Source organism: Typha angustifolia, chromosome 14 (genome assembly GCF_048772165.1).
Source record: "Typha angustifolia cultivar Huaian chromosome 14, ASM4877216v1, whole genome shotgun sequence".
NCBI lineage: Eukaryota > Viridiplantae > Streptophyta > Magnoliopsida > Poales > Typhaceae > Typha > Typha angustifolia.
The window spans coordinates 2,933,866-2,959,554 of record NC_133252.1 but is presented as its reverse complement, the minus strand read 5'-3'; the positions used below and the strand labels follow the sequence as shown (position 1 = coordinate 2,959,554).

Sequence of the window (25,689 nt, the reverse complement as noted above, 5' to 3'; positions counted from 1 at the left end):
AATTATTCTCTGTGAGAAAAGATCGATGAATGTGAGTTATCTATCTATAGATAAAAACCACTTTAATTAGAAAATTTTAATCAAAACAATAATAAATTCACTGACTATAATTTGGCGCAAGCTTCTTCTCCCTATCTAAGAGGTTTTTATCTCACTGTTGTAGACTAATTTTCTCTCCATTCCCTCCCTCTTTCAACCTAAACGGCTAGGGTGGAGTAACCCTCTTTGTCTCTTTTCTCTCTTCCTTAATATTTACTCTTTTTTCCTCTTTCTAAGCCTCTCACTGTTTTCTTTTCTTCTTCATCTTCATCTCTCACTTGTCACCGTTGTCATTCTTGATGCCACATTCATTCGTTTCTTTCTTTGTTTGTTGCTACCATCTTCTAGCTTACCGACACCATCCCTTCCCTCACCCTTCACAAGCTCTTTTGCCCTCTAGTTCCATCTTGTCGTTAACCTCTTCCTCGATATGCATTCCCGTCCATACTCCCTCTACCCCTTGATGCCTTCTCATACTCCTCTCCAACCTCTTCTCTGTCAACCTCCGCGTCAAGCTCTACTCCACCCTCGTCCATCTTGCCCAAAAGCCCTCTCACTATCTTTTTCCACCTTTGTGTTGCTGACATCCTCCTCAATCTCAAGCCTTTAACCTTGATTATACTGCAGCTGGTGGGGAATGAAGTTGGAAGTGATTTTTTAGAGGCCATCAGGCTTCTTTTTTTTCCAGTATTATTTCCTCTTTCCTAATTTTCGCAAAGTCATAGTAGCTACAATACTTTAGAGTTATTTGGCCAATGATATTTATGCTTTGGGTTCTTCCACTGGGTTTGATGCTTATGTTTTCATATTATATTGGTTGTGCATTCTTAAAAGAGCTCTACTTCATATATATATATATATACCCTTCTAGAATTAACAATTATAATATTATTGTTATAATAGTCGGTTTTAATATTCGATATCAGTTCCAACACTATGTTAGGTAAAAGAATAAATATTAGTGAAACAGATTAGATTATGTGCACCTAACTTTGGGGTTATACGTTCTTTTTTTCGTTGAGATTTTCCCGTTAGATATAATTGTGAAAGATACAATTAGACCTTAATTATAAGAAACTAGATAATTATAGGAGATAGACTTCAATATAAATATAGTTTTCTTTTATATATTATCAAATTTTAGTTTAAATCAATTTTAAACTAATGAGAAATAATCTAAGAGATAGAATTTAATTATATTTTCATCAAATTAACTATAAAAAGATATTAATTTACTATTATTCTAATATATATATTACTCGGGTATATGTATGTTTTATTTGATAAACTATTAAAGTAATATAATTATTAAAAAAAATAACATGAAGGGTATACATATAAATATAAAAATTTAAAAGATATATACGTAAATGAATAATGGTCTATATGCAAACAACTTATTGAATAGTGCTGACTTATAAATTATAATTTAGAAATAAATATTCACATGTTGAACCGGTTATAGGACTTAAAATTCTAATGTTCCTATTATACAATTAAGCATATCAATTGTTAGATCTCGCTTTATCTTGAGAGAGGAAGGGTATAGAAGAAGAGCTCATCTTTCTAAGGTAAAGAGAGATATAAAGATTAATATTAAGGATATAATAGGAACAAAGTTTAGTCCTATGACCAGTTCAACAGGTTATTACTTATTTTCAAATTATAATTTCTAAGTCAGTACTATTTAATAAGTTATTTTTGCATATATACCCTTAAAATTTTTTTATTTACCTCTCTATATATATTTTTTAATTTTATATTTATATGTATATATTTTCTCTTATTTTTTGACAATTATATTATCTTAGTAATTTATCGAATAAAAGACAAATATTATGAGAATAAGAGTATTGATATTTTTTTATAGTTAAGTTGATAAAAATTTAATTAAATTATATCTCTTCGATTATCTTTTAATTACTTATATATATGTATATATTTTTGTATATAGGGGTGTAAATAAGTTGAGTCTAAGTGAGCCAGCTTAGCTTAGCTTAGACTTAGCTTAGCTCAAGCCGAGCTAGATTAAGCCCGAACTTTGGTTAGAGAAGGAGGAGGAGGCGAAGGAGATGGCGAGACGGAGGCTTGCTAAAGGAGGAGGAGGCGGTGGCTTGCCGAGGCCAAAAAAGGAGGATGAGGAGGAGAAGGGAGCTGATAGAGAGAAGGCGGCGGCAGCTTATCAATAGAGGACAATGAGGCCGGATGAGGAGGTGAATGAGAAGAAAGAGACGACGGGGCGACGACTTGTTGATGGAGGATGAGGAGGTTGGATGAGAAGGTGAAGGACGAGGACGACGGGGAGGTGGCAGCGGAGAAGGAAGATAAGGAAGCAGTAAATGAGGTCGACGTCGTGGTCAAGGCTAAGCCCATAGAGAAGGAGGAGGAAAAGGAAGTGAGGAGGAGATTGAATGTTGGGTTTGTTGGAAATTTTTTTTATTAGATTTAGGGTTATGACTAGATAGGATAATAATAACCATTGAACTAAAAATCTAATGATTATATATATATATATATCTATATATATATATATATATATATATATATATATATATATTAAATTAGCCGATCAAGCTTAGCTTGAGCGAGCCGGCTCCGACTTAAGCTCGGCTCGGTTTGGCTCAAGCCAAATTGATTTGAGCTCAAGCTTCAGCTAAGCCAAGCTCGAGTTGTTTGTTTATTTTGACACTCCTAATTGTATAGTATTAAGTGATATCTTTTATAATCAAGACCTAATCATATTAATCACAATCATATTTAAGAGAGGAATATTAATGAAAGAAAAGAACGTGCGATTCGAAAGTTAGGCTCATATAATGTAATATTCTCGACTAATATGCTCTTTACTTTATGTAATGTAGAGTTGGAATCGGGTCTGAATATTAAAACTGACTATTTTAGAGGGGTATTAAAGTATTTATTTAGTTTGGATCATGGAGGGGGAGGGAGGTAAAAGTCGTGCTTAATGTATCACTCTGCTTACCCTTTGTTAATGATCAGATAATTATTAATGGATTAATTAATTACGTATCCAACTGCAACTTGCTCGAGGTGTCATTATAATTATGTGACTGTCATTAGCTTAACATTATTCGTATGCGTGATCTCGTAACCGCGTATTAATCCCCGAAACCCACGATTAAGCTTTTAAGGTTACCTCCCTGCGTTCGAACCACGCTGACCGGCGAATCGCATCCGCACGTCCGAATCCGACGGGGCAGAATTGTTCCCTCGCGCTTTACGTGGGCCCCGGTGTTCCCAACCAATCGTGTTTCATAGCGCGATGCGGTTTCGAATCCACCAGTCGGACATCGACACGTGCCGTGTTCGCAGATCGTGTATAAGACCTAGCGAGACGAGCCCCTTCGAAGAATCCCGCTGCTCCGATCCGATTGTCCTCCTTCCAAGGTGAGGGAGTTCTCGTTCTTCTCTTCTAGCGATTTTTGATTTGGTTTCGCAATAATGTATGATGCTGGGATTAGGGTTTGGGTCGCGAATCGGGATTCCGTGGGATCGGAAGGCCCCTCGAATTAGTTAGATCTGCGAGAGATATGCTGTGATCCTATTCATACTAACATAATATTGATCTTTCTGCCCTTTGTTTGTTGATCTCTTCTTCAATTGTGCTGTATTATCTTTTACGGTTTGGCGAATATATTTTACGGTCGGATTTGGGAGCTGTGAGTAGGGTGATGTTATTCTCCACATCCAATTGCCACAAGAAGTGTTCTTCTATCTCCTTTGTCGGTAGATCTTGTTTGCTTTCTTTTCAACACAAGGAAAGTTGAGTGTTTTTTGTTGAAATCTTGCGAGTGAAATCAAGGGATCAGATATCATCGATGTAAGTATCAGAACTAGTTATCCTAAAGGTGTGAGTTTTGTTTTGGGAGAATGGCTCAAAGGTTGGATTTGAACATACAGTCATGTATCTGAAAGCTAATAAGGACGATGGGAAAGAAACATATGTTTGCGAGGTTATCCATAATCTTATAAACTGAGCGTAAAATATGTAGGGTCCTAAAAGTAAATATCGATATGCAACTACTTAGTGCATTTTATGCTGTGTAGAGAGCATCTTGAAGCCTCGTTAAACCATCTATCTTGATCTTTAAACTTATTGAATCATTTCTTATACTGATTAATAACTAAGATAATCGAAAAAAGCTATTTCAATTTTTTATGCCTTTTAGATAATAGTTCATAATTTAGCCTTGTGGATCTTCAGATTGCCTGGTCCCTCATTGATTTAGCACGTATTAGTTCCACTAGTATAACCAAAATGCTATCAGATAGTCAAAAGTGTCTAAATAAATGGCTAGTTACTGCTATTTACTTGGACAAATTTAGATACCATTATTTTATCTTGATCTCAATTGCTTTTCACTCTTCAATCAATGTCGAGTTTATTTGTCTTGATTCTTGACTTTTGTCGGCATATGTAAGCATAGTTAATCTTATTAGCATTTTCCACTTGCACCAAAACACAACATGATATGTGTCGTTTTTAGGTTGTGTTGCAAATTCTTCTTTTGGTTCAACATTTCTTTTCACAACATTAAAGTGCTCATTCCGACATGGTTGAACCATAAATTTGGAAGTGATCATCAAAGATGATATATAACCTATGGGGCCACGGGGTCACTAGAAGAACTACAGTCAAGATATTTTAATTATGCGTCTTTCTTCACATATTAGACATTTTAGTTTATAAAATGCTAGACCACAACACTGTTGTTCTTACTATGTTTGACATAATGCCACTTTTATTGTCACTTAGTTTTTTTAAAGAATCACACTAATTATTATTCTGTTTTTCCCCCAGAGCTCTAGATAACTTGATATTCATGAGTTCAAAAAGCACTGTGGCATCTTGTGTTTCCTGTTCGTCGGGAAACAAGGGAAACTTCCAGAATTTGGCTTGCTTGCTACCAGGATTCCTTGGAACTCTTGTTGTCTACGTAAACTTCCACTTATTTAAGGCCATTGTTAGAAATCCATCTTCATCAGTTGTTTTGGGGACTTGTGGAGCGAGCCAGCTTTAGCTGGAAGAGCAAACATAAAGCTAAGCATCATTTAATCTGCTTAGCATCTGAAGATATGGTTTCCTCTCAGATATCTACTCTGAACACAACCCATTGCCGCAAGTCCTTCAGGAGACAGATTCTTCTTCCTGTGGGGCCCCTTAATGTTGTAACCTCTGACAATGTTGAGTTTGACTTTTCTGATGTTTTTGGTCCTGCCCCAGTTCAAGCTTCGATTGAGGTGAATGTTGTGACATCTGAGAGTTCCGCACCTGCTTCACATTCTAATGATGAAATTTATGATGACCCAATGGTGATTCATAATCGGTCTCACTCTCTGGTAGGACCCACAGCTCGTGTTAGTCAATCCTTGAAACTCAGGAAGCTCATACTACATGAAACTGACGCTTCACTGGAACTTGAAGAATGTTCCCATGGAGAGACAGAAAAAGATCAAGGGGCATCACTCTGCAATGCTGAAAAGCTTAATAGTAAATCTGAGAGGAATGAAGGTCTAGGACTTGATGACTTTGAAGTTATGAAGCTTGTCGGCCAAGGGGCATTTGGAAAAGTCTATCAGGTGAGGAAGAAAGGAACTTCTGAAATATATGCCATGAAGGTTATGAGGAAGGATAAGATTATGGAGAAGAACCATGCTGAATACATGAAAGCTGAGAGAGATATATTGACAAAAGTTGATCATCCTTTCATAGTCCAGCTGAGATACTCTTTCCAGGTTTGATGTCTTTGTGAAATCATTCTCTCTGTACTTGAATTGATAACAAGTGGAGATCTTTCATATTGTTGTAGTATAGATTGATGCTTGGTGTTTGTATTGGTGTATTTCTTTGTGAATTTGGCATTATCATTCTGTATATATTTCCTTTATGGATGTATGGGATAGGTTGCTATTTTGTACAAACTGTAACATCTTACTTGACATGCAATATTTTCTAAAGCCAGCTTTGATGCGACACAAGTATCATGCTACACTAAAGAATTAAATATGATTTGTAAACTCATATTTGCTTATAGTTAAGTGCTTTTCCTAGAGATGGCGAATTAACAATGTAAACCTTATCTTCTTGGCTGTCTGCATCTCTTATGATCTGTGAGCTCATCTTTGTTTATTATTAAGTACTGCTCCTAGAGAACAGAGAATAAAAAATAAAAAAACCTTATGTTCTTGGCTGTTTGCATCTCTTGCCTGTTATTGCTTGCTAAATGTTTTCCTATGGCACCTTTTCACCACATAAGAATAGTCTACAGACAATGCAAATGATCTCTCAGTATTTGGCCATATCCTATCAAATAACCATATTGCTTTTGCCCTTCTTCTAAATATATTAAACCATTGCTTTCTTGAAACATTGGCAAGTCTAACAATCATTCAACTTTTTACTCATGATACTGATCTTGATTTACTTACTGGTGACTTCTTGTTCTTAACAGTTAATACAATTGGTATGTTATGCCTCAAAATAGCAAAGGATTAGATTATCTAGGGAAAATGATTACTGAAAGATTCTTCATGTTGAAAAATGAAAATGAAAGAGGAATGAAGAAAGCCGAACATATTAGGAGTAGGAGGTAGAAGGATATAATTTAAAAGATTGTCTTGGTGCTCAACTTCCTTGATATGCTCTTAAATTCATTACCTTACATATATTTGCATAAAAGTCCAAAAGCCCACATTCCGAGTTCCGACCTGTCTGTTTGACTCGTTTCTAGGAATTCTACTTGGTTTCTGATTAGTCGTGCCTTGGCCTATGCATCTATCAAGAAAGCATGCAAAACCCATTTGCTAGCGCACATCTTAAAGCAGATAGCATGTTGTCTAGAACCATAATTAAACAGATTTATGCCCAACAGTTCTGTTTTGCAAATTGCAAACAACTAAATGCAATCAACAGATATTACCTAAAGCAGACCACTGTGATCAAAGTTTAGGAAATATTTCCTTCAAGCACATTACATTCATACAATAAGTAGGACCTGACCATATTAAGATGTCTATGCACTCATATTTAGATTTTATATTTGTGCAAGGATGATATTAACATTCACTAGATGATATCTAAGTACATGTCAAGGTGTTCTTGGTCTCACTCTTGCAATTACTTCATCCTACTTTATCTTGCAGACAAAGTATCGTCTCTACCTTGTCTTGGACTTTACAAATGGGGGTCACTTATTTTTTCAGCTCTATCATCATGGTTTATTCAGGTGAGTCCAGCAAGATTAGTTCCAGATAGTTCTTTTGGATATTTTGGTGCATTAACTCGATTGATCTGGAAAGTTAACTACATTTTTTAACAGAGAGGATCTTGCACGCATATATACTGCTGAAATAGTGTCTGCTGTATCCCATCTCCATGCAAGTGGTATTATGCATAGGGACCTCAAGCCTGAGAACATTCTTTTGGATGCCGATGGCCATGTAAGAACATTTGGTCATGTGGCCAGCTTTTCTTTGGCCCCCTGGTGCTGTTGTTTAACATCTGTTTGATATGTTCTCCTTCTCATTAGGCCATGTTGACTGACTTTGGGCTGGCAAAGGAATTCAATGAAAATACTAGATCAAACTCAATGTGTGGGACAGTGGAGTATATGGCTCCAGAAATTATCCTTGGAAAGGGCCATGATAAGGCTGCTGACTGGTGGAGTGTAGGAATCCTATTGTTTGAAATGCTTACTGGCAAGGTGAGTCTCTTCTCTATTATCACAATTTGAGAAATATCAACAGGACTCATTCAAAATCTCCACATAATAAGAATCTTCTTTAGGATATCAATTCCCAGTCTTTATGTAAATGATATTCATGGGAAGTCAGGATTGCAGTTATTAGTAGAAATTCCAATCTTGTTATGTTGGTCTAGATATTGGGCTGGTAAGTTCTCAATATTAGGAAAACCCGATAGTATATATATATTTTTTCTAAACTTCGTACATTCATTTATTTCCGGCCACTTTGCATATGTAGTTTTACATGTAAGAAACACGCACAGTAGCCCTTCTCATTCTTGTTCTCACATTTCTTTTCATATTTTCCTGCAGCCACCATTTTTTGGCGGCAATAGGGAAAAAGTTCAGCAAAAGATAGTGAAGGACAAAATAAAGCTACCGGCATTTTTGTCATCTGAAGCTCACTCTCTTTTAAAAGGCGTAAGTTCCCAGGCATCAGTCCATTCTTCTTTTACGTTTATTATACAAGATATTCTTAGACACTCCTATTTATTCTCTTCCCCCAGTTGTTGCACAAAGAAGCTAGCAAAAGGTTGGGCAGTGGTTCTAGCGGCAGCAATGAGATAAAGAATCATAAGTGGTTCAAATCAATTAATTGGAGGAAACTAGAGTGCCGGCAGATCCAGCCAAGTTTCCGGCCAAATGTTGCTGGCAAGAACTGCGTTGCCAATTTCGACGAGTGTTGGACCAGCATGCCGTTGTCGGTTTCTCCAGTACCCAGCCCAGTTGCTGGAGACAGTAACTTCCTAGGATTCACTTACGTGAGGCCTGCCCCCTTTCTTCAGAAGCCTAGTCCTTGAAGATGGTGAGACTTTATTTATGGGAATGGGGTTGTGGAATTAGTTGCAGTCGAGAGGAGTTGCTCTTTAAGCCAATGTAATTTTCAACCTGTTATGTATGCTTATGTATGCTTTACCTTTAGTTACCTATGTTTGTACTAGTGACTCTCCAAGAGAACATTAGGTTCATATATGACACTCCTGTTTCAAACTATTTTAATCTGCATTCTTCTCCGTTGATCTTCGTTGTAGTCAGTTTATCTGATGGTTGATAACGTCAAAAGTTGCTGACAACGTTGCTAGGCGATATATTATGAGTCCTATTGTTAGTCATAGCCAGAATAAAAAATTAACATTTCTCGATATATAAATTAAATAATTATATCAATCTTTTTCAAAAGATAGACTATGACCGAGTACAAATTACATAATATATAGCTACATGGAGAGTATTTATCTAAAATAAACAGATAATGTCATATTAATTTCATTTACTGAACATTTTCTTAGGAGAGGAGAGTTGTGGGTGGAGCTTCAAATCCTTGGAATTCTAATTAAATATACAAACTCAGTCCAAATTTATTATTTCCGGGAGGCACAGTTGAATTTGTCCAAAGCCCTTGAACTCGGATTTTCTTGGGCCTAAAAGGATCCGTAACCCATTAAGGCCCACCCAATAAGATACTCTGGTCCCCGCCTCTCCTAGTTGTTTAGCAGTATAGTCTTTGACCATGACCAACCGCCAATCCTCTCCTGTCAGACAAAACTCCCACCCCTCTCCTTGCCAGTTGCCATCCAAATCCAATCCCTCTAACAGCCGCGCACGTTAGTGAACGCACCGCCCGGGACCACCAATCAATCAGGGATGCCGTCGGCCCCACCCCTCCGCGTCTCGCAATCCGACGAACTCGATCCGACGTCCCGTGTCGAGCCACGTCGTCTTATACCAACATCGCGGCGGGCCCCACATCTAGGCTGTAAACGGCTGGCCTGTGGATGTTCCCAGCTCGTTTGGGCAGCTTCTCCGTAACATTAACTAAACTTCTTTTTAATCACATTAAATTAAGGGGATTTTTCCATGTACACCCTCCTGAAGTAGATTATTTATTTTTATTTCTCTCTATATTCCAGCAACAAATAGTATGTTTTTTTTTAAAAAGAAGAGAAGTTCTGGTGAGAACGGAAAAATGTGAGGGGTATATTTGCAAATATCAAAGTGTAGAAGTAAATAACGATATAATAAAGGAAATAAATACAAAAGTTTAGTAGTTGGGTGCACTTAACTCGCTGTTTATTCTTTACTCAATCCCGCGTCTCTCTCTCCCTCTTTCTCTCTCTCTCTCTGTCTCTCTCTCTCAGCTTCCAGAGCTCTTCTCCTCCTAAGGTAACGCTCCCTTCTCTTCTCCATTTCTCCAATCTAGGGTTTGCTCGATGGGTATCTCATAGTTGCTGACTCCATCTTTAGTTTTATTGTCGCATTTTTTTGTCCAATTTCTTGGAGCAAATTTCCGCGTTTTCGCTTAGATCTGTGAGTTTTCTCTACTGATTTCAGTTCATGCTCACATTTTTCTGCTATAATTTGTACTCGATCATCGTGCTCTGCTGCCATTTTCCTCGTGGATCCTCTGATCTTGCTGGATCTAGGGTTTCCCTGTTGATCTTCCAGTGGAAACCCCAATCTTGCTTGTGAACTTCATTGTTGCCCCCAATAGATTCGTTTTTTACTCCATTCCCTATGAAGAACAACCCAGGCTTGCTGTTTATTCTAGTAAGTGCTTTATTTTTTATTTTGCCGGCGATCCGCCTGATCTCGGCAGCCGGAGACAACTCTACTTATGTCCCTAGAGATGACATCCTCTTGAATTGTGGCTCATCGGGCCGGGACAATGACACCGATGGCCGTACGTGGAGTGGTGATGCTGGATCCAAGTACGCGCCCTCGATCAATGGCATCGGCTCTACGGCCCCCTTTCAAGACTCCTCTGTTCCCCAAATCCCTTACTTGACCGCCCGTGTCTTCACCTCCCCATACACATACTCCTTCCCTCTAGGTGCAGGGCACAAGTTTATCCGTCTCCATTTCTACCCCTCGAATTATTCCAACCGTGCTGCATCTGATGCCTTCTTCTCCGTCACTGCCGGCCAGTACACACTTCTTAGTAATTTTAGCGCTTACCAGACTTCTGAAGCCCTCAATTTTGCCTACCTTGTTCGTGAATTCTCTGTCAACGTCTCATCCTCTGGTCTTAACCTCACCTTCACCCCATCCAGTAGCCATGCCAATTCCTATGCCTTTGTGAATGGCATTGAGATTGTCTCAATCCCTGACATCTTCACGATCTCAAATCCTCTCCTGGTCAGTGGCGGGACCCCTACGGAATACCCTGTAGACCAGGACATGGCCCTTCAGACAATGTACCGGCTCAATGTGGGTGGGCAGGCAATCTCCCCAGTGGGAGATTCTGGATTGTATCGCTCATGGGATGATGACTCACCTTACATCTATGGGGCTGGCTTTGGTGTGACATTCTCCAACGACAACAATGTCACCATTGAATATCCAACCACATTGCCGACCTATATTGCCCCAGTAGATGTTTACTCGACTGCACGGTCAATGGGGCCGAATGCCCAAGTCAATCAGAATTATAATCTCACCTGGATCCTTCCGGTGGATGCTGGGTTCGCCTATCTTGTGAGGTTTCATTTCTGTGAGATCCAATATCCCATCACCAAAATAAATCAAAGGGTCTTTGACATCTTCCTCAACAACCTGACGGCCCAGGAGGGAGCGGATGTGATTGCTTGGAGTGGTGGAATTGGCATACCTGTGTACGAGGACTACGTTGTCATAACATCAGGATCTGGGTCGATTGATTTGTGGGTTGCGCTTCATCCAGATACTGAATCCAAGCCAGAGTACTATGATTCTATCCTGAATGGGCTTGAGGTCTTTAAGATACAGAATAGCAACAATAGTCTTGCTGGACTCAATCCAGAGCTAATACCGCAGCCAGATGTTGATGTTAACAGAGCTTTGGATAATGGAACCAAGGTTAATATTCCAGCAATTGTTGGTGGAGTTGTTGGTGGTTTTGTTGTTCTTTTGCTTGGGTGTCTCTGCCTGTTCAAAATTTGCAGAGGTAAGAAGGTCGGGAAGGATGCTGGCAGCAGTGATGGGCCTTCTGGTTGGTTGCCTCTTTCCCTATATGGCAATTCTCACTCTGCTGGATCTGCCAAGACAAACACCACTGGAAGCTATGCTTCATCACTGCCTTCTAATCTTTGCCGTCATTTCTCATTTGCGGAGATTCAGGCTGCCACAAATCGCTTTGATGAGGCTCTCCTTCTTGGTGTTGGTGGTTTTGGAAAAGTCTACCATGGAGAAATAGATGGTGGATCGACTAAGGTTGCAATTAAGCGTGGGAACCCATTGTCTGAGCAAGGTATCCATGAGTTCCAGACCGAGATTGAGATGTTGTCGAAGCTGCGCCACCGCCATCTTGTCTCTCTAATAGGTTACTGCGAGGAGAAAAACGAGATGATCCTAGTCTATGACTACATGGCACATGGGACTCTTCGTGAGCACCTATACAAGACGCAGAAACCTCCTCTTCCATGGAGGCAGCGACTTGAGATCTGCATTGGGGCAGCTCGTGGTCTACATTACCTTCACACTGGCGCTAAGCACACCATCATCCACCGTGATGTGAAGACAACTAATATTCTTTTAGACGAGAAATGGGTTGCTAAGGTTTCAGATTTTGGACTTTCAAAGACTGGCCCAACAATGGATCATACCCATGTGAGCACGGTGGTGAAAGGCAGTTTTGGCTATCTAGACCCCGAGTATTTCCGGCGACAGCAGCTCACAGATAAATCTGATGTGTACTCTTTTGGGGTTGTGTTGTTTGAGGTCCTCTGTGCTAGACCAGCACTGAACCCTACACTTCCAAAGGAACAAGTGAGCTTAGCTGAGTGGGCATTGCACTGCCAGAAGAAAGGTATTCTTGATCAAATTGTGGATCCCTTCCTAAAAGGTAAGATTGCTCCTCAGTGCTTCAAGAAGTTTGCAGAGACAGCTGAGAAGTGTGTGGCTGATCAGAGCATCGAGAGACCCTCCATGGGTGATGTCCTGTGGAACCTTGAGTTTGCCCTTCAGCTGCAGGAGAGTGCAGAAGAGAGTGGAAGTATCCTTGGTGGGATGTCTGATGAGGGCACACCGCTCATGATGACAGGAAAGAAAGGCCATGATGACCCATCATTGGAATCGAGCACCACGACAGCCACAACCACTACGATGAGCATTGGGGGCCGGAGTGTCGCCAGTGAAGACTCTGATGGGCTAACACCAAGTGCTGTCTTCTCGCAGATCATGAACCCAAAGGGGCGGTGAGATCAAACTGCAGATGAGGCCTCTGTAGTCCTTATAACACGTCATCTATCTTCAACATGGGAATTAAGGGAATGTTGTGATCATTTATCTTCGGTATAGGGACTAGCTCTCTCCGACTTAATCTATTTATTCAGTATATTTGCTTGAGTTTGTGCTGTAAGCTTATTGACCTGTGAAATCTACTGAAGTTTATTCAAGACATTTGGTTTTGGTGTTGTATCTTTACTTGTAATAATATCTTCCAAAAAGAGTTATATTGGTTATGTTCATGATTCACTTAAAGATTTGGTGCATGCTCTGATCTCAGACTGGATAGCTCCAGCTATTCTTCTGTTACCTATGAACTTTGGTCTGTGCTTTTTGAGTATTTTCCATGGAATCTTGTGCAGAGGCTATTACTACGACGGTTTGATGATGTGTTGGTCAACCTCAATGTTCCATTGATGTGGAATCTCTTCATTTACATCTCCTCTGGAAATATGCAAGAGTTGTAATATTTCTTTTCTCATCCTGAAACCAACCCTGTTGGCAATTGACTTCACATGTGTGAGAAGGCCACTAGGTTTTGTATTAAAATGCGAGTATTTGAACAGTTTCTTCCTGTTTTTTAGGTAAGCTTTGTCGTGGTCTGCAACCCTACTTCAGGAGATTGCTGCTACTGGGTCTGTAAGACTTAGCCCAGCTTAACGGCTCAACAATGTATTAACTTAGTGGAATAGTTCGTCGGCGTGGCCACTAGGAACAATAGCTTAGCGATATAATAATTTTGAGCTTATATTGGATGACTATATTTGTTAACTAAAATCTTAGTGAGCTTTTTTAATGTATTTGTATAAAATAAAGAAACTTTTTTGGTTCAACTCATATTGAGCTTTCGGGCTCTCAAATAATTAAAAAATATTTAGAAAAATTCATAGCCTGCATGTTCAGGACGAGATCAATGATCATATGGCTAAGTTGGCAAATTGTTATATTCGACCATTCTTGGAATCATTATTATTATTATTATTATTATTATTATTATTATTATTATTATTTAGCAGGATTTTGGAGAAAAAAGAAACTAAAGCTTTGGCATCCTATTCTTTGACTTTGTTGCCTCGATGGAATTCAGATTAATTACTACAAGAATTAAGAGATAAGGGTCAAGTCAACCCTAACAAATGGGTATTAACTATGGTACTATAAGAAAGAATGGGAAAAGTTATATTTTACTCCTTGTAATTTAAAGTGTCTCCTTGGAACTTTTATTTATATCATTTAGCTCCCTTAGTTTAAAGTATTTGTAATGTCCAAAATGTTAAAATGAGAAAATTAAGATGAAAGAAGCACGAGAGAGACTTTTATTCAATAATAATTATTATTGTTCCATAAAGCGTATTTTAATATTTTATATTAAAATTAACATTCGTAAGGCAGTTGCATATAAGTTAAAACTAATATAAAGATTAAATGACAGAATGAAAGTTTAGTGAAGCACAATAGATTTTAGCCTAATTACAGTCATGTAAGTTGTACTTTCCCCAAAACCTTATTACATTATAATGTCTCTTTACATCTAATTGTTCAAGGATTAGGTGCTAACAATCTTCCGGCCATCATTAGCATATCTTAGCATATCTTCTTTTCCACCAGCTAAATATTTTCATTAGCATGCTTGTCTTTTGTCTGACTGTTTCTTCTTCGACGTAGTTAAAGAGATTATTCAACTATTATTGACTGAATCCAACTGGAATTAGTTGGAAAAAAACAAAGGAAAAAACCAAGAAGCACGGGTGCCTTGTTTCTTAAAACTTTGAATGTCTTGACCTCCATCTTTCTTTTGAAGTTTGACAAGTTATTTAACTCCACAATATCATATTTTGAGGAAAGCCATCACCTAATTTGATAGTTACAGTTAGCCGGTTAGGGCAAACTAATTAGGTCGGCTCGAGCTCGAGGGAGCATGACTTGATATTGAGTTGACTCAAGCTTGATATGTATAACCAACTTTAAATTAATTTCGATAAAACTCAAGAATAATAATATAATACTTAATATTATATAATATGTAATATGGATGACTAATATAAACCTTTGGATCAAAGATCTAAAGGCTCTTAGTATTACTATATTAGTTCTTATACTTTCACTATCAAATCAGGTCTTATTTCAAGCATGATTATGCTCGATTTACACTTGCATTTTGTTCGCATTTTAATTCCATCAAACTAATTTATTATAACAACCCCCACCCCTCTCTCCCCCCCAAATTTTTTTTTTAATTCTGGACGCACAGATGACTAGCCACAATTTGTTGTGATCGGCCAACTGAAGCGCACGTACGTGCTATGACGTCTCCCCCCCCACCCCCCCACACACACACACCTAGCAATCGGTTAAGAGAGGTGAGATGGTTATACACCATCAAATTCAGATTTCACTTCCTATTATGAACCAGATCTGAATTGGATGTAAAAAAATTATGAAAATTTATATGGAGGTAGCTTTGGAAGTTAGGATTATAATGAATTTAGCTTCACGAGAATCTGACGTCTGGATGAAAAATATTAATAAAATCGTGGAGCAAGGTCAAATAGGGTATAACAATAATTGTTCAACATTACTGCGGTCGTCGGAGGGTGGTGGATGGCTAAGGGTGGTGGTGGACAGCTGTAAGATAGGGTGGCTGTTAGAGGAAGATGGCTAGGATTTGAAAGATCGAAATATTTTTATGGCTATGATTTACTCCTAGAAAAGACGGTTTAACGACTACGATAAAAAATAAAGACAAAAATATTAACTTGGCTAAACTCAAATTTATTTAATAATAATAATAATCAACATATGTCCATTCCTATTTATAGGAGTAAAAATTTCTAGCGAAATGGATCTACATGCGGATTATCTAATTTTATTTGAAATTCAAAATAATAAGATAAAGCTAACTAACTAACTTGACTCGAATTAACCATATGGTAAGATCGTAACACTCCCTCCACATCACCGCCTCCCATCTTTAAAAGTCTAGCCCTCTCCTTCCTCCTCATCTCATTTCTCTCTTCTCTATTTCATGTCGTTGAAGCGTTCAGCAAAGCTTGCAGACAATCGGAGCATCATCGAATCAAGTTGAACCTTCAATTAAGTTGATTTTCGTCTAGTAATTGTAGTTATTTTCTAGTTTTACTATTTTCAGCTTACTAGAAAAATTCGCAGGCCAGCAACTTCGAGTTGACCACCATTAGTCCGAGAAGCTCCACCTGTTCATCCTCTTGTAGTGGATGATGGATTTAGATACCTACATTGTGCATGGGAGGCTACACAATGTCACCTCTCACTGTCAGCCTTTTGGCATGCATCCGATCGTCCTGGGCAACCTTGACTGCATCCCTCTAGTCAGTTAGGTTCCTTTCCTCTAGAGGGAGTTATTGATATCTTCAATTAGGATCTCCAGTAGAACTTTTGACCGACTATGGAGTGCCCTTCTTTTCACCATCAACCACCTCGACCTCACTTTGTAGTGCATTGCAGTGTAGTTTCTAGACCCTTTTTCACCTTCGGTTTATAAGTTTCTTTCTTCCCTCGTCGATGAGCTCGATCCTTTCTTTCTGTTTTGTTTTTCTTCCCTTTTTCTGACCAACTACCCAAAATATCAAACCAAGCCAACCTTTCAACTTTGGGAGGAGTAGCTCGGCCGATGACGATGGTGATCACTAGTAGCAACACCCTCTGTTTTTCTTCTCTAGAAAGAAGATGGTGAGAAGCGAGGGGGTTGGTCTTACCCCAACCCAGTTCTCTAATTCACTACGGGATAGGCCGCAGCCCACACTTGCAGCCAGCCGTAGATTGGGCCTTTGAGCCCAGTCCACCCCTTTAGTTTCCTCAACTGGTGTTAGGTTGGGCCTTAAGCACAGTCCAGACCATAGGCCATGAGTTAGCCCAATAGTAATTTTTATTTTTATTTTTATTATTTTAGTTATCTTTCTAAAAATTATTTTCCATTATTATTATAAATTTAGGATAATATAAAAACTTAATTAGAAGTTTAGACTTGTTAATCCTTGTAATTTTGGTATTAATGCATTTGCCATTTGTAACTATGTAAAATTTAAATTCTACATGTGATGACCCAATTTGATTAATATAAAGTAATATTATAAGCATGGAAGAATAAATGCAAAGACCAAGTCAAACCTATCTGAATGGAGTGACAAGCTTAATTTATGCAATAAGGTAGCTATTTTTTTTTAAAGTTCTTCTATGTTATATATATTTTTTGTTTTATAAATTAAAAGACTCCTTATCGTATGAAGATGATTTTGAGACACAAGATGAGCCTAATAGTTGACGAGAGGTAGTCGTATTTTAGATATATTTCAGGTAAATTAGATCTTATATTAGTCTATGGATCATGTAAGTGTTTGATCATATGCTTTCCATGTATATATGGATCATATGCTTTCCATGTATATGTGCATTTTACTTCTTATTAACTCTTAATTCATGCTTATGTTTTGCAAGAAATACTCCTTTGCATTTGTATGTGATAAATGTTTAGAACTTGATGACTATGACATGAATTGCATCCTCGAAGATATTGCACGTATTATTAGTTAGTTAAATCCTGATTAGCCAGTGCGCTCCACTCACCCAGCTTAGGATTAAGAGTGAATTGTTAGATATAATACTTATATTATTAACGGTCTACACCTAAAGTCATGAGCCTATGGGGCATTCAAGTAATTATTCTACCTTATTTGGGAGACTAGACTATGATGATAGTAGAAAAATATTTGTGAAATAAGGTTATAACTCTAGTGGTACTTAATGATGTAGGGTTAGGGAGTCCATTGTGCTATGTGCTCGTGTACCCACTTTATGCGATAATTTTACGATGATTTACTAGAGCAATACCCACTTTATGCGATAATTTTACGATGATTTACTAGAGCAATAATAATAGAGATGGGCTTACGATTGAGTTCTTTAGTCTGATGGTCACAAACAATCAATTATATACAATGTCGTCAGATATATACGAACGATATTATCGTTGAATAACTATTCTTTCTTGTTCTTATGTTTGTTATGTGAATTATTTGAGCATGTTGATATAAATATTTATGACTCTATGTAAGCTTGTTTTGATAAAACGGGGAATTGATTTAAGTTATGATACCTAGTATGCATTCCATGTATCTTGTGATTATGTGAGAACTCATTGTAAATTATTTCAGATATTTTTATTTTATTATGTTGGTAATTATGAGTACACATTAAAATATTTATATTATATTTATATTATTCATAAAATATTACTAGATTATATTTATTGACTTGTGTGCCCACTACCTTTTGAAGGAACATTTCAGAGTGAGATAGGGAGGATGAAGATCTGAAAGGAGCAGTTGATTTATTACTCTACTAGAGTTTATTTATTCTGTTGTCCAGTTAAACTTGACCCTAGCGAGGATTCTACGTTTTGAGTTTTCATATATTAGATATGGATCTTCGGAGACTTGTCGAGGCAAGTGGTACTGCTTTTTGGATTTATCTGCTTGAATTATTTATAGCATCTTTCATGTATACGTTGTGAAATTATTCTACCGAGAGTTCTACTTGTGCGAAAGGCACGTATATTCGGACGTGGATGTTTCATTTATTTATCCTCTCTATCTCTCTTATCTTATTTTAGTGGTCCCCAAGTGTGAATAAACTGGATTAATTGTGCACTATAAAATCTTGTGGAGGTACTTTATTATGGATTACTTCTTTTAACATTTTGTGGAAGTTAACATCACGTAGATTTCCTCTCATGACTCCAAAGTACATTTATAGATCCATACCCTCCATTACCTCCCTCCTCTCCTTGTGGGAAGCTCACGTCCCACTGCTCAATGGATGAGCCAAAACTTTCCGAAGGCCCATTTGGGCCCACTACGAAATGGACTCCGTGGGACGTGGTTTTTTTTAACCTTTATTTTATTTATTTATTATTTATCCACACGAGATCCACTATTTGTTGTTCAACGTCTAATGTCGTCGTCTCATAGAGGAGGGAGAATTGCATTTCGCACCCTGTACTCCTTTTTATTTGATTTTATCGAAAGATTCTCTCATATTTCTTAGAGATAGGAGGAGAGAAATCTAAGTGTCTTTGAAAAAAAATCGAGAAGTAAAATATAAATACTGAAAAGATGAGGTGCAAAGCGTAAATTTGATAAAGAAAAGGTCCCCCACTCTCCTTCGATTAATGATCTCCGGAAGCCCGTGACCCTCGCAAGTTTGGCATGTTTTTCAAAAGAGATAAAAGTACTAAAATACCCCTCTACTTATAATATAAAGATAAACATATCATAACGGAATAGGCACATGAGATATTTTTAATAGCTCATAATCGATGTATTTTGTAAGAAATAGTGATAATTTAGAGAGTCTAAGTGCAATTATTCTCCTTAAATATGGATGTTATATAATATTATTTTATTGTAGCAGGCCTAATCTGCAAAATGATTGTTGCCGCGAGTGGGAGGAAGAGAAGCAGCTTAGGCCCCACGAAAAGGAATCTCTCTTAGAAGCTGCAACGCTTAAGGGTGAAACTTCAACGGCATCTTAATCTAATAGTAGTGCTATGGGTGCTCAACAACCTCCTTCATAATGCTTTATACGGCTAATATGTGGTATAGTAGACAAGTAAATGATGGTGATAACTAGAGATATGGGTATAATATATGTTAAACTAAATAGTAAGTGTTTATTGAGATCTAATATTATGAAAACTAGATGATAAATAGATAAGTGCAATTACATAGAAAGGTTTTAGTAAGAGGTAATACTACAATATATAGAAAGATGTTTGCGACGGCCCTTAAATGATGCTGCTAATAAACATAATAATATCTTAAGTGATGAGGATGAAATATAGAGTTTGTTTTCTCTACATAATTGATATTAAGTTTTTTTAAAGATATTATAATTGTTATTGTATTTTTTAAAATATCCTAATTGTCACTAATTTCTATTGTCGCCTTCAGAATTGTCACTATGATTTAGGTTTTCTTTATTAAATTTAGTAACATAAATAAGTGACTAAAAATCCTTTTTTTTCTTGAGTTTTTAGAGGGTAAAAGATTTTTATTAATGATTTTTGTGTTGCATAAAAGAATAGATTTTTTTTTTATTGTACTATAATATTTAGTAAAATATTGGATAGTTTTTGAACCATCGTCATCTAAGTTCAATTTTAATCATGATTAACTAGATTTAACTAATGGAATATTATGTTTAAAAAAATGCACAATAAATTCAGTTGCAATTATAAAATAAAAAAAAGTAACGCCAATTACATAAAAATCCCTTTAAACTAGAGATACTGGAATTTTTTCATGCAGTTATAATGTCATCAGAATCAGAATAAAATAACCTAATCATCGACAGCATTACATTGGGACGTTGTGAACGACTCAAAGAATTCTCTTGGATGGGAGAGACCAGAGAGCTCCAAAGTACTACTTCAACTACACACATAGTAGCGGCCAGCCACCGGACGAGGAGACAAAGTCTCGGTGCAAACCACCCACGTCACTCTCCCACTTATCCGACGGCCCAGGTGCTGCCACGTAGAACCCGTCCGTATCGCGTCGATACTGCGATAGGACCTTTCAACGCCGAAGGAGATAACAACAATTTTAGATATGTCACACTGTATTCCAAAACTACCCCCCGACCATATGAGAGGAGGGTTTTATTTTACACGAATTTCCAAGAAAACAAGAGGGAGGGAGGGGGAGGAAAGAGGAGATAAATATCGGCATCGCTTTCCACGGCTAGTGAGTAGCCGTGGAATTTTTTTGGAAACTGGCTTCCCACTCCCACTATCTAGTCACGCGAGTGCCACGAGAGCACTAATTATTGGTTTTACCTCAAATATTGGTTCATAATTGACGACTAATCTCCGGCCGCGAAGGGAAAAAAGGAGGGGCGCTTTCGTCATTTGGATGCCGCTAGAACGTAACGAATTCGAGCGAGAAATCGCGGGCGTCGAATTCGCCCAACTCCTCCTCCACGTCCGCCGCCCAAGACGGACGTTTCGGTAGCTCTGTTAGAGGTAACGGCGAGGGGTCGATTCTTAAGCCGAAGGCGTCGACGTCACCGTAACCGAAGTCGAACGGGGCCTCGTCGTCGCCGTAACGTAGGACGGAGGTCGGGGAGGGGAAGGGGTTGCAAACGGGGTCTCCCTCCGTTAACGGCGTCCCGCTTGCCGTCGGGAAGTTTGTGATGGCGTTGGCGCCCTTTAGCTTGACGGCGGCGTTGTCGTAGACGGAGGCGGCCTCCTCGGCGGTGTCGAAAGTCCCGAGCCAGAGCCGCTTGCGGCTTGACGGATCGCGGATCTCTGCCGCAAACCGACCCCACGGCCGCCGGCGAACGCCTCGGAATCGCCGTATACCGGCGAGGTCCGGCGGCCTCGCCGGCCGTTTCTTTGCTATCACCTGGCGAGCGGCGATCTCGATCGCGATCTCGTGCACGTGCCTCCGGACTCGCCTCCGAGGGGCGATCCGGCCGATTTCGTCGTCGCTGGATGAGGAATCGGTGGCGTCCTCGTCGGCGAAGTAGATCCGCACCACTTTCCTCTGGAGACGGTCACCATCACCGGCAAATCTTTGATTTCCAGCGACGGAGGCCATCTTCCTCGTCGTGGTAACATGATCGGAGAACTTTGCCTCGAACCTCTCAATCGGGCGATCCATCACGCGGAAGCGGTACAGATCGATCTCGCTACTAGCCGATCCGAGGTTTCATCAACCTTAGAAGTAGACGCAGAGAGCTCCGTTACCCTCTTCGTAGGATCGATCTTGAGATGGAGAAGAGCTGGGGTTAGGGTTTTGTCTAGGGTTTTAGAGTGGATCTAGAAAGAAGTGCAAGATTAAAGAGTCACAGGAGTGAGGAAGGGCTGAAGGGGGGGAAAGAGTCGTGAGTATATTTAATGTAATGAGAAGGGTGATGTTTATCAAATCACGTAATTACAATATTGACCTCGAAGTTTGATTATTCACTGAAACGTGCCTGCCTACAGTGATGAGAAATTAATGGCTCTGATCGGTTCAGTCAGCTGTGCAAGAATCTCGCTGGCGCACAGCCACAATAGTGTTTGCTGTTTTGTCCGATCCCGTAACAAACTTCTATCGGACACGTCATAGGCCGAATGGCAGGTGGAGTGGCGTTTCGGTAAATTACGGGAGTTCTAGCCGCCGCCACGGTGGGGACCACAGAGACGGTCGAATCATCGTAGTCCCCATCCTTGGTGGCGCCCTTGCAGACATCTGTCGGACGGTTGCAAATAACGTCCTATACTTTAACCTTATTGCAAAACAAAATTTGTTTTAATATAGGGTGTTAGGTGCAAATACTTTTCCCCGCATTCCTCCCCAACTCTACGCCTACTCTACGCCTACTCGGTCAGTTGCTATCAGAAGGGTAGCTTTGTCTTTTCAAGCTGTGGGGAGTTAAGCTTCGGCCACCTCAGCGCTTATATTAGCAATATCGGAGCCGTAAAAGGCGAGGTGCGAGATATTTCCACGTGTTATTATGTTCCAATCGCGGCCGTTCAATCTTGTCGTGGCTCTTCGGAAAAGATTTGACCGAGACCAAACCACGGCCCCGTTAACGAAAGGTGATGGCGAAGCAACGGACTGCTCTCCCACTCCGTCCTCTCTCTCTCTCTCTCTCTGCCGACGCACGTGCTGTCCAACCCTTGTGTCGAATGCTATAGTGTCTAGAGATTTTGTTTCTTATTTCAGACCCTACATTATGGCTTTATTTTATTTTACACCTTTTCTCTTTGAAACCATTCTATTTGGGTGTTTCTAAAAATTCTAAGGAAATATGCAACATAACGTCTGAAATAAAATTATAAAAATATCTACGATATAATATAATTTTGTTATGTCCTTATTAGGCTTTTTCAAGTGTCAAGTATTTTTAAACAAAAATATGACTAGTAATTGTGCTTCCTATTTATAGGAATGGATATTAAAAAGCATAAAAATATAATATATAAAAGAGTTAAATATATTGTATCTTCCCTACTTATACCTAAAGTTATTTTGTCTCCTTATATTTTAAAAAGTCTTAAACTAGTTTTTATATTTTGATTTGACTAATCAATTTTTTAATCAAAATTAAGTCGTAGCACACCCAAATAGCTAAAATACCATCATGGTGTTTATTTTGTATATATTTTTTTTGACCCATATTTATTTTATTTCTAGATATAATATAACTATTAAATTTTATAAAAACCTACTATGGTGGTACAATCTTAGAGAGTTAGAAAATAAAATATATGAGTAATCTTTGAAGAAAAATATATATTTATATAAGAAAGGAAGGACACTTTTGTTCGTAAAAACTTAAAAAATGGGGACTATTCAGCTCGCCATTTATTTTTAAAATTCTTTAGCCATACTCCGTTAAGGTCTCTACTTTAGTCATAAGTATAGGGAATACTAATATGAGATTTTTTAAAATACACGGTGATAAAATAATTTTGGGCACAAATACAGTAGATAGTATCTAACCCCTATAATTAAGGAAAATGATTCAATAAGAACTATTAATTTCTCTCTCATAATCGAATGATTAAGATTAAATGATACTAGATAAAATTAGTCCAAAGTATCAACCGGAAGTACCGGACACTTTTTTAAATTGCATGGGTAAATTAGTTATATCTTATTTCTCTCTTAACTATCCAATTTTTAATAAAAATAAAATTAATAATCGATCGTTAGAAGTTAACACTCCTATTATTAAGGAAACAGTTATAAGGATAAGTAATAATAAAATACTTAAATTCTAATTTCTTTTATGGATTAATCTAGTCACATATGTAAATTATCTTATATACCCTTTTAACTATCATCAAATAAGAATTATTTTTAATAACTAATTGGTTATTATGGAATCATTACTCTATAATTAATTACAAAAATCTGTCACATAGCTAGGAGGGCCATGGCACTCTTTGCTTCTAGGTTGCTCCACCATGGAGGATGGTGATAATACCATATGGTTCACATGTAAGAAATGTGAAGGTGGAGTTAAAGGAGTTCATCATTGGAAATCTTAATCTCATTATCTTTTTGGATCATTTGGTTTTGTGGGCTTCTGAAATAGAAGTCACCTAACTTGTTAGGTGTCCTTTTAATAAAAAAGAGTAGTTGTTAAATTTAATATAGTCTGACATAGTTAAGAGTGTTAATAAAGTATAAAGTTCTACTATGTAATAATGATGGTTATGATGTGGAATATATCTATCTAGAGAGGGCTATTACAACATTCACAACATATTTATTAACAAAAATTAATTCTGTAATAAAATCTAGATAATAAATGATCAAAATTACTGTAAATTATTGTTCTTTATCAATTTAAACATTGTAGGCTCTGGTTGGTATGTTGAGATAAATGGATGAACCCCTTCTTTATCCTAAAAATTGGATAAAAAGGGGATAAGCAAAATTATATATGAAATTATAATGTGACTATAATATACATAATGATGCTCATCCAAATTATTTTTAGATTTTTTTTTTGACAAAATTCTAAAAATAATAATATAATAAATATCTATTAATATTAAATAAGGAAAAGAGGAATAAATTCAATACCAAACACCATCTTAGCACATATTGTTATCCTAGCACTAATAATTTTTTTTATCCAACTAAACACCTAACAAGAAATTAGGATAAAACTTTGTTTATCTTGAGATAAGTTCTCATTGTATTCCAATCCCAAATTTTTCTTATCCTATAACCAAAAAGACCATTCAAATAGTCTTATGTAATTAATTGGTAAATTAATATGGTGTAGGTTATGAGTTCAAATCTTTAAAACAGGTTAATTTCCCTATCAATTCCCTAGAGTAAATAATATTTAAATGGTATGGAGAATAGGTTAAAGAATTTTGATGGAAATTAGCATCATAAAGTTCTACCATGTAATAATGATGGTCATGATGTGGAATGAATCCAGAGAGGCCTATAAAAGCATTCACATCATATCCTTTATTCCAGTCGTTACTCTAAAAAATTAGAATAATTACTCTTATATTCGGGTAAATTGTTGCTCACTATATATATATATATATATATATATTATATATATATATATATATATATATATATATATATATATATATATATATATATATAATCTTTTTAGTAACACATTGACCCTCAAATTAAAAAAAATTAATATACCCCCTAATACTAACAGTAGTTATTCGCTAGATTTTCTCATTAATAAAATAATACGTTAGTGTCACGATTTAATTTTAATCCTTCTAAGGACCATTTTATCCTTGTTTTAAAGAAAAGACCGAGTTAATTTGATGAAATTAATCTTAACTAAAAAGAAATATATATATATATATATATATATATTATTATTATTTATGAGTCCGAATACTAGATATGAGCTGGATAAAAGATCAACCTTTCTTAGATATAGAGGTACTTAAGCTAGATATGAGCCGGACAAAAGACCAACATTTCTTAAATATAGATGCACTTAATCATCACCAAGTTTTTAACTGTTTAGTCTAGACTTCAAGTCATATGCATCATCGAATAATTACTCCGAACAAAATGTCGCCTATCTATGACCTCTTTGGTCATAGGAAAGGTACCTAGAGTTGATTAATATATATTAATTTTCTAAATTTGAA

The 25,689-nt window shown here is 37.5% G+C and overlaps 3 protein-coding genes across 3 annotated transcripts; 2 read left to right on the top strand and 1 right to left on the bottom strand.

Annotated features, from left to right (window-relative positions):
- The first annotated feature begins 3,315 nt into the window (after positions 1-3,315).
- On the top strand, positions 3,316-8,806 carry LOC140776648 (serine/threonine-protein kinase AtPK2/AtPK19-like). The gene is made up of 7 exons (XM_073120422.1): positions 3,316-3,447; positions 4,862-5,796; positions 7,204-7,286; positions 7,380-7,500; positions 7,590-7,763; positions 8,118-8,225; positions 8,312-8,806. The coding sequence occupies exons 2-7, from the start codon at positions 5,137-5,139 to the stop codon at positions 8,603-8,605; spliced, it is 1,440 nt and encodes a 479-aa protein (XP_072976523.1). The 5' UTR covers positions 3,316-3,447; positions 4,862-5,136; the 3' UTR covers positions 8,606-8,806.
- A 1,065-nt stretch (positions 8,807-9,871) lies between these two features.
- LOC140775526 (receptor-like protein kinase FERONIA) lies at positions 9,872-13,243 on the top strand. Its single transcript, XM_073118879.1, has one exon. It carries the CDS (start codon positions 10,320-10,322, stop codon positions 12,978-12,980), a length of 2,661 nt encoding a protein of 886 aa, XP_072974980.1. The 5' UTR covers positions 9,872-10,319; the 3' UTR covers positions 12,981-13,243.
- A 6,984-nt stretch (positions 13,244-20,227) lies between these two features.
- LOC140775800 (pathogenesis-related genes transcriptional activator PTI6-like) lies at positions 20,228-21,924 on the bottom strand. The gene has a single exon (XM_073119240.1). The coding sequence runs from the start codon at positions 21,704-21,706 to the stop codon at positions 20,963-20,965; it is 744 nt and encodes a 247-aa protein (XP_072975341.1). The 5' UTR covers positions 21,707-21,924; the 3' UTR covers positions 20,228-20,962.
- Between the last annotated feature and the right edge of the window lie 3,765 nt (positions 21,925-25,689).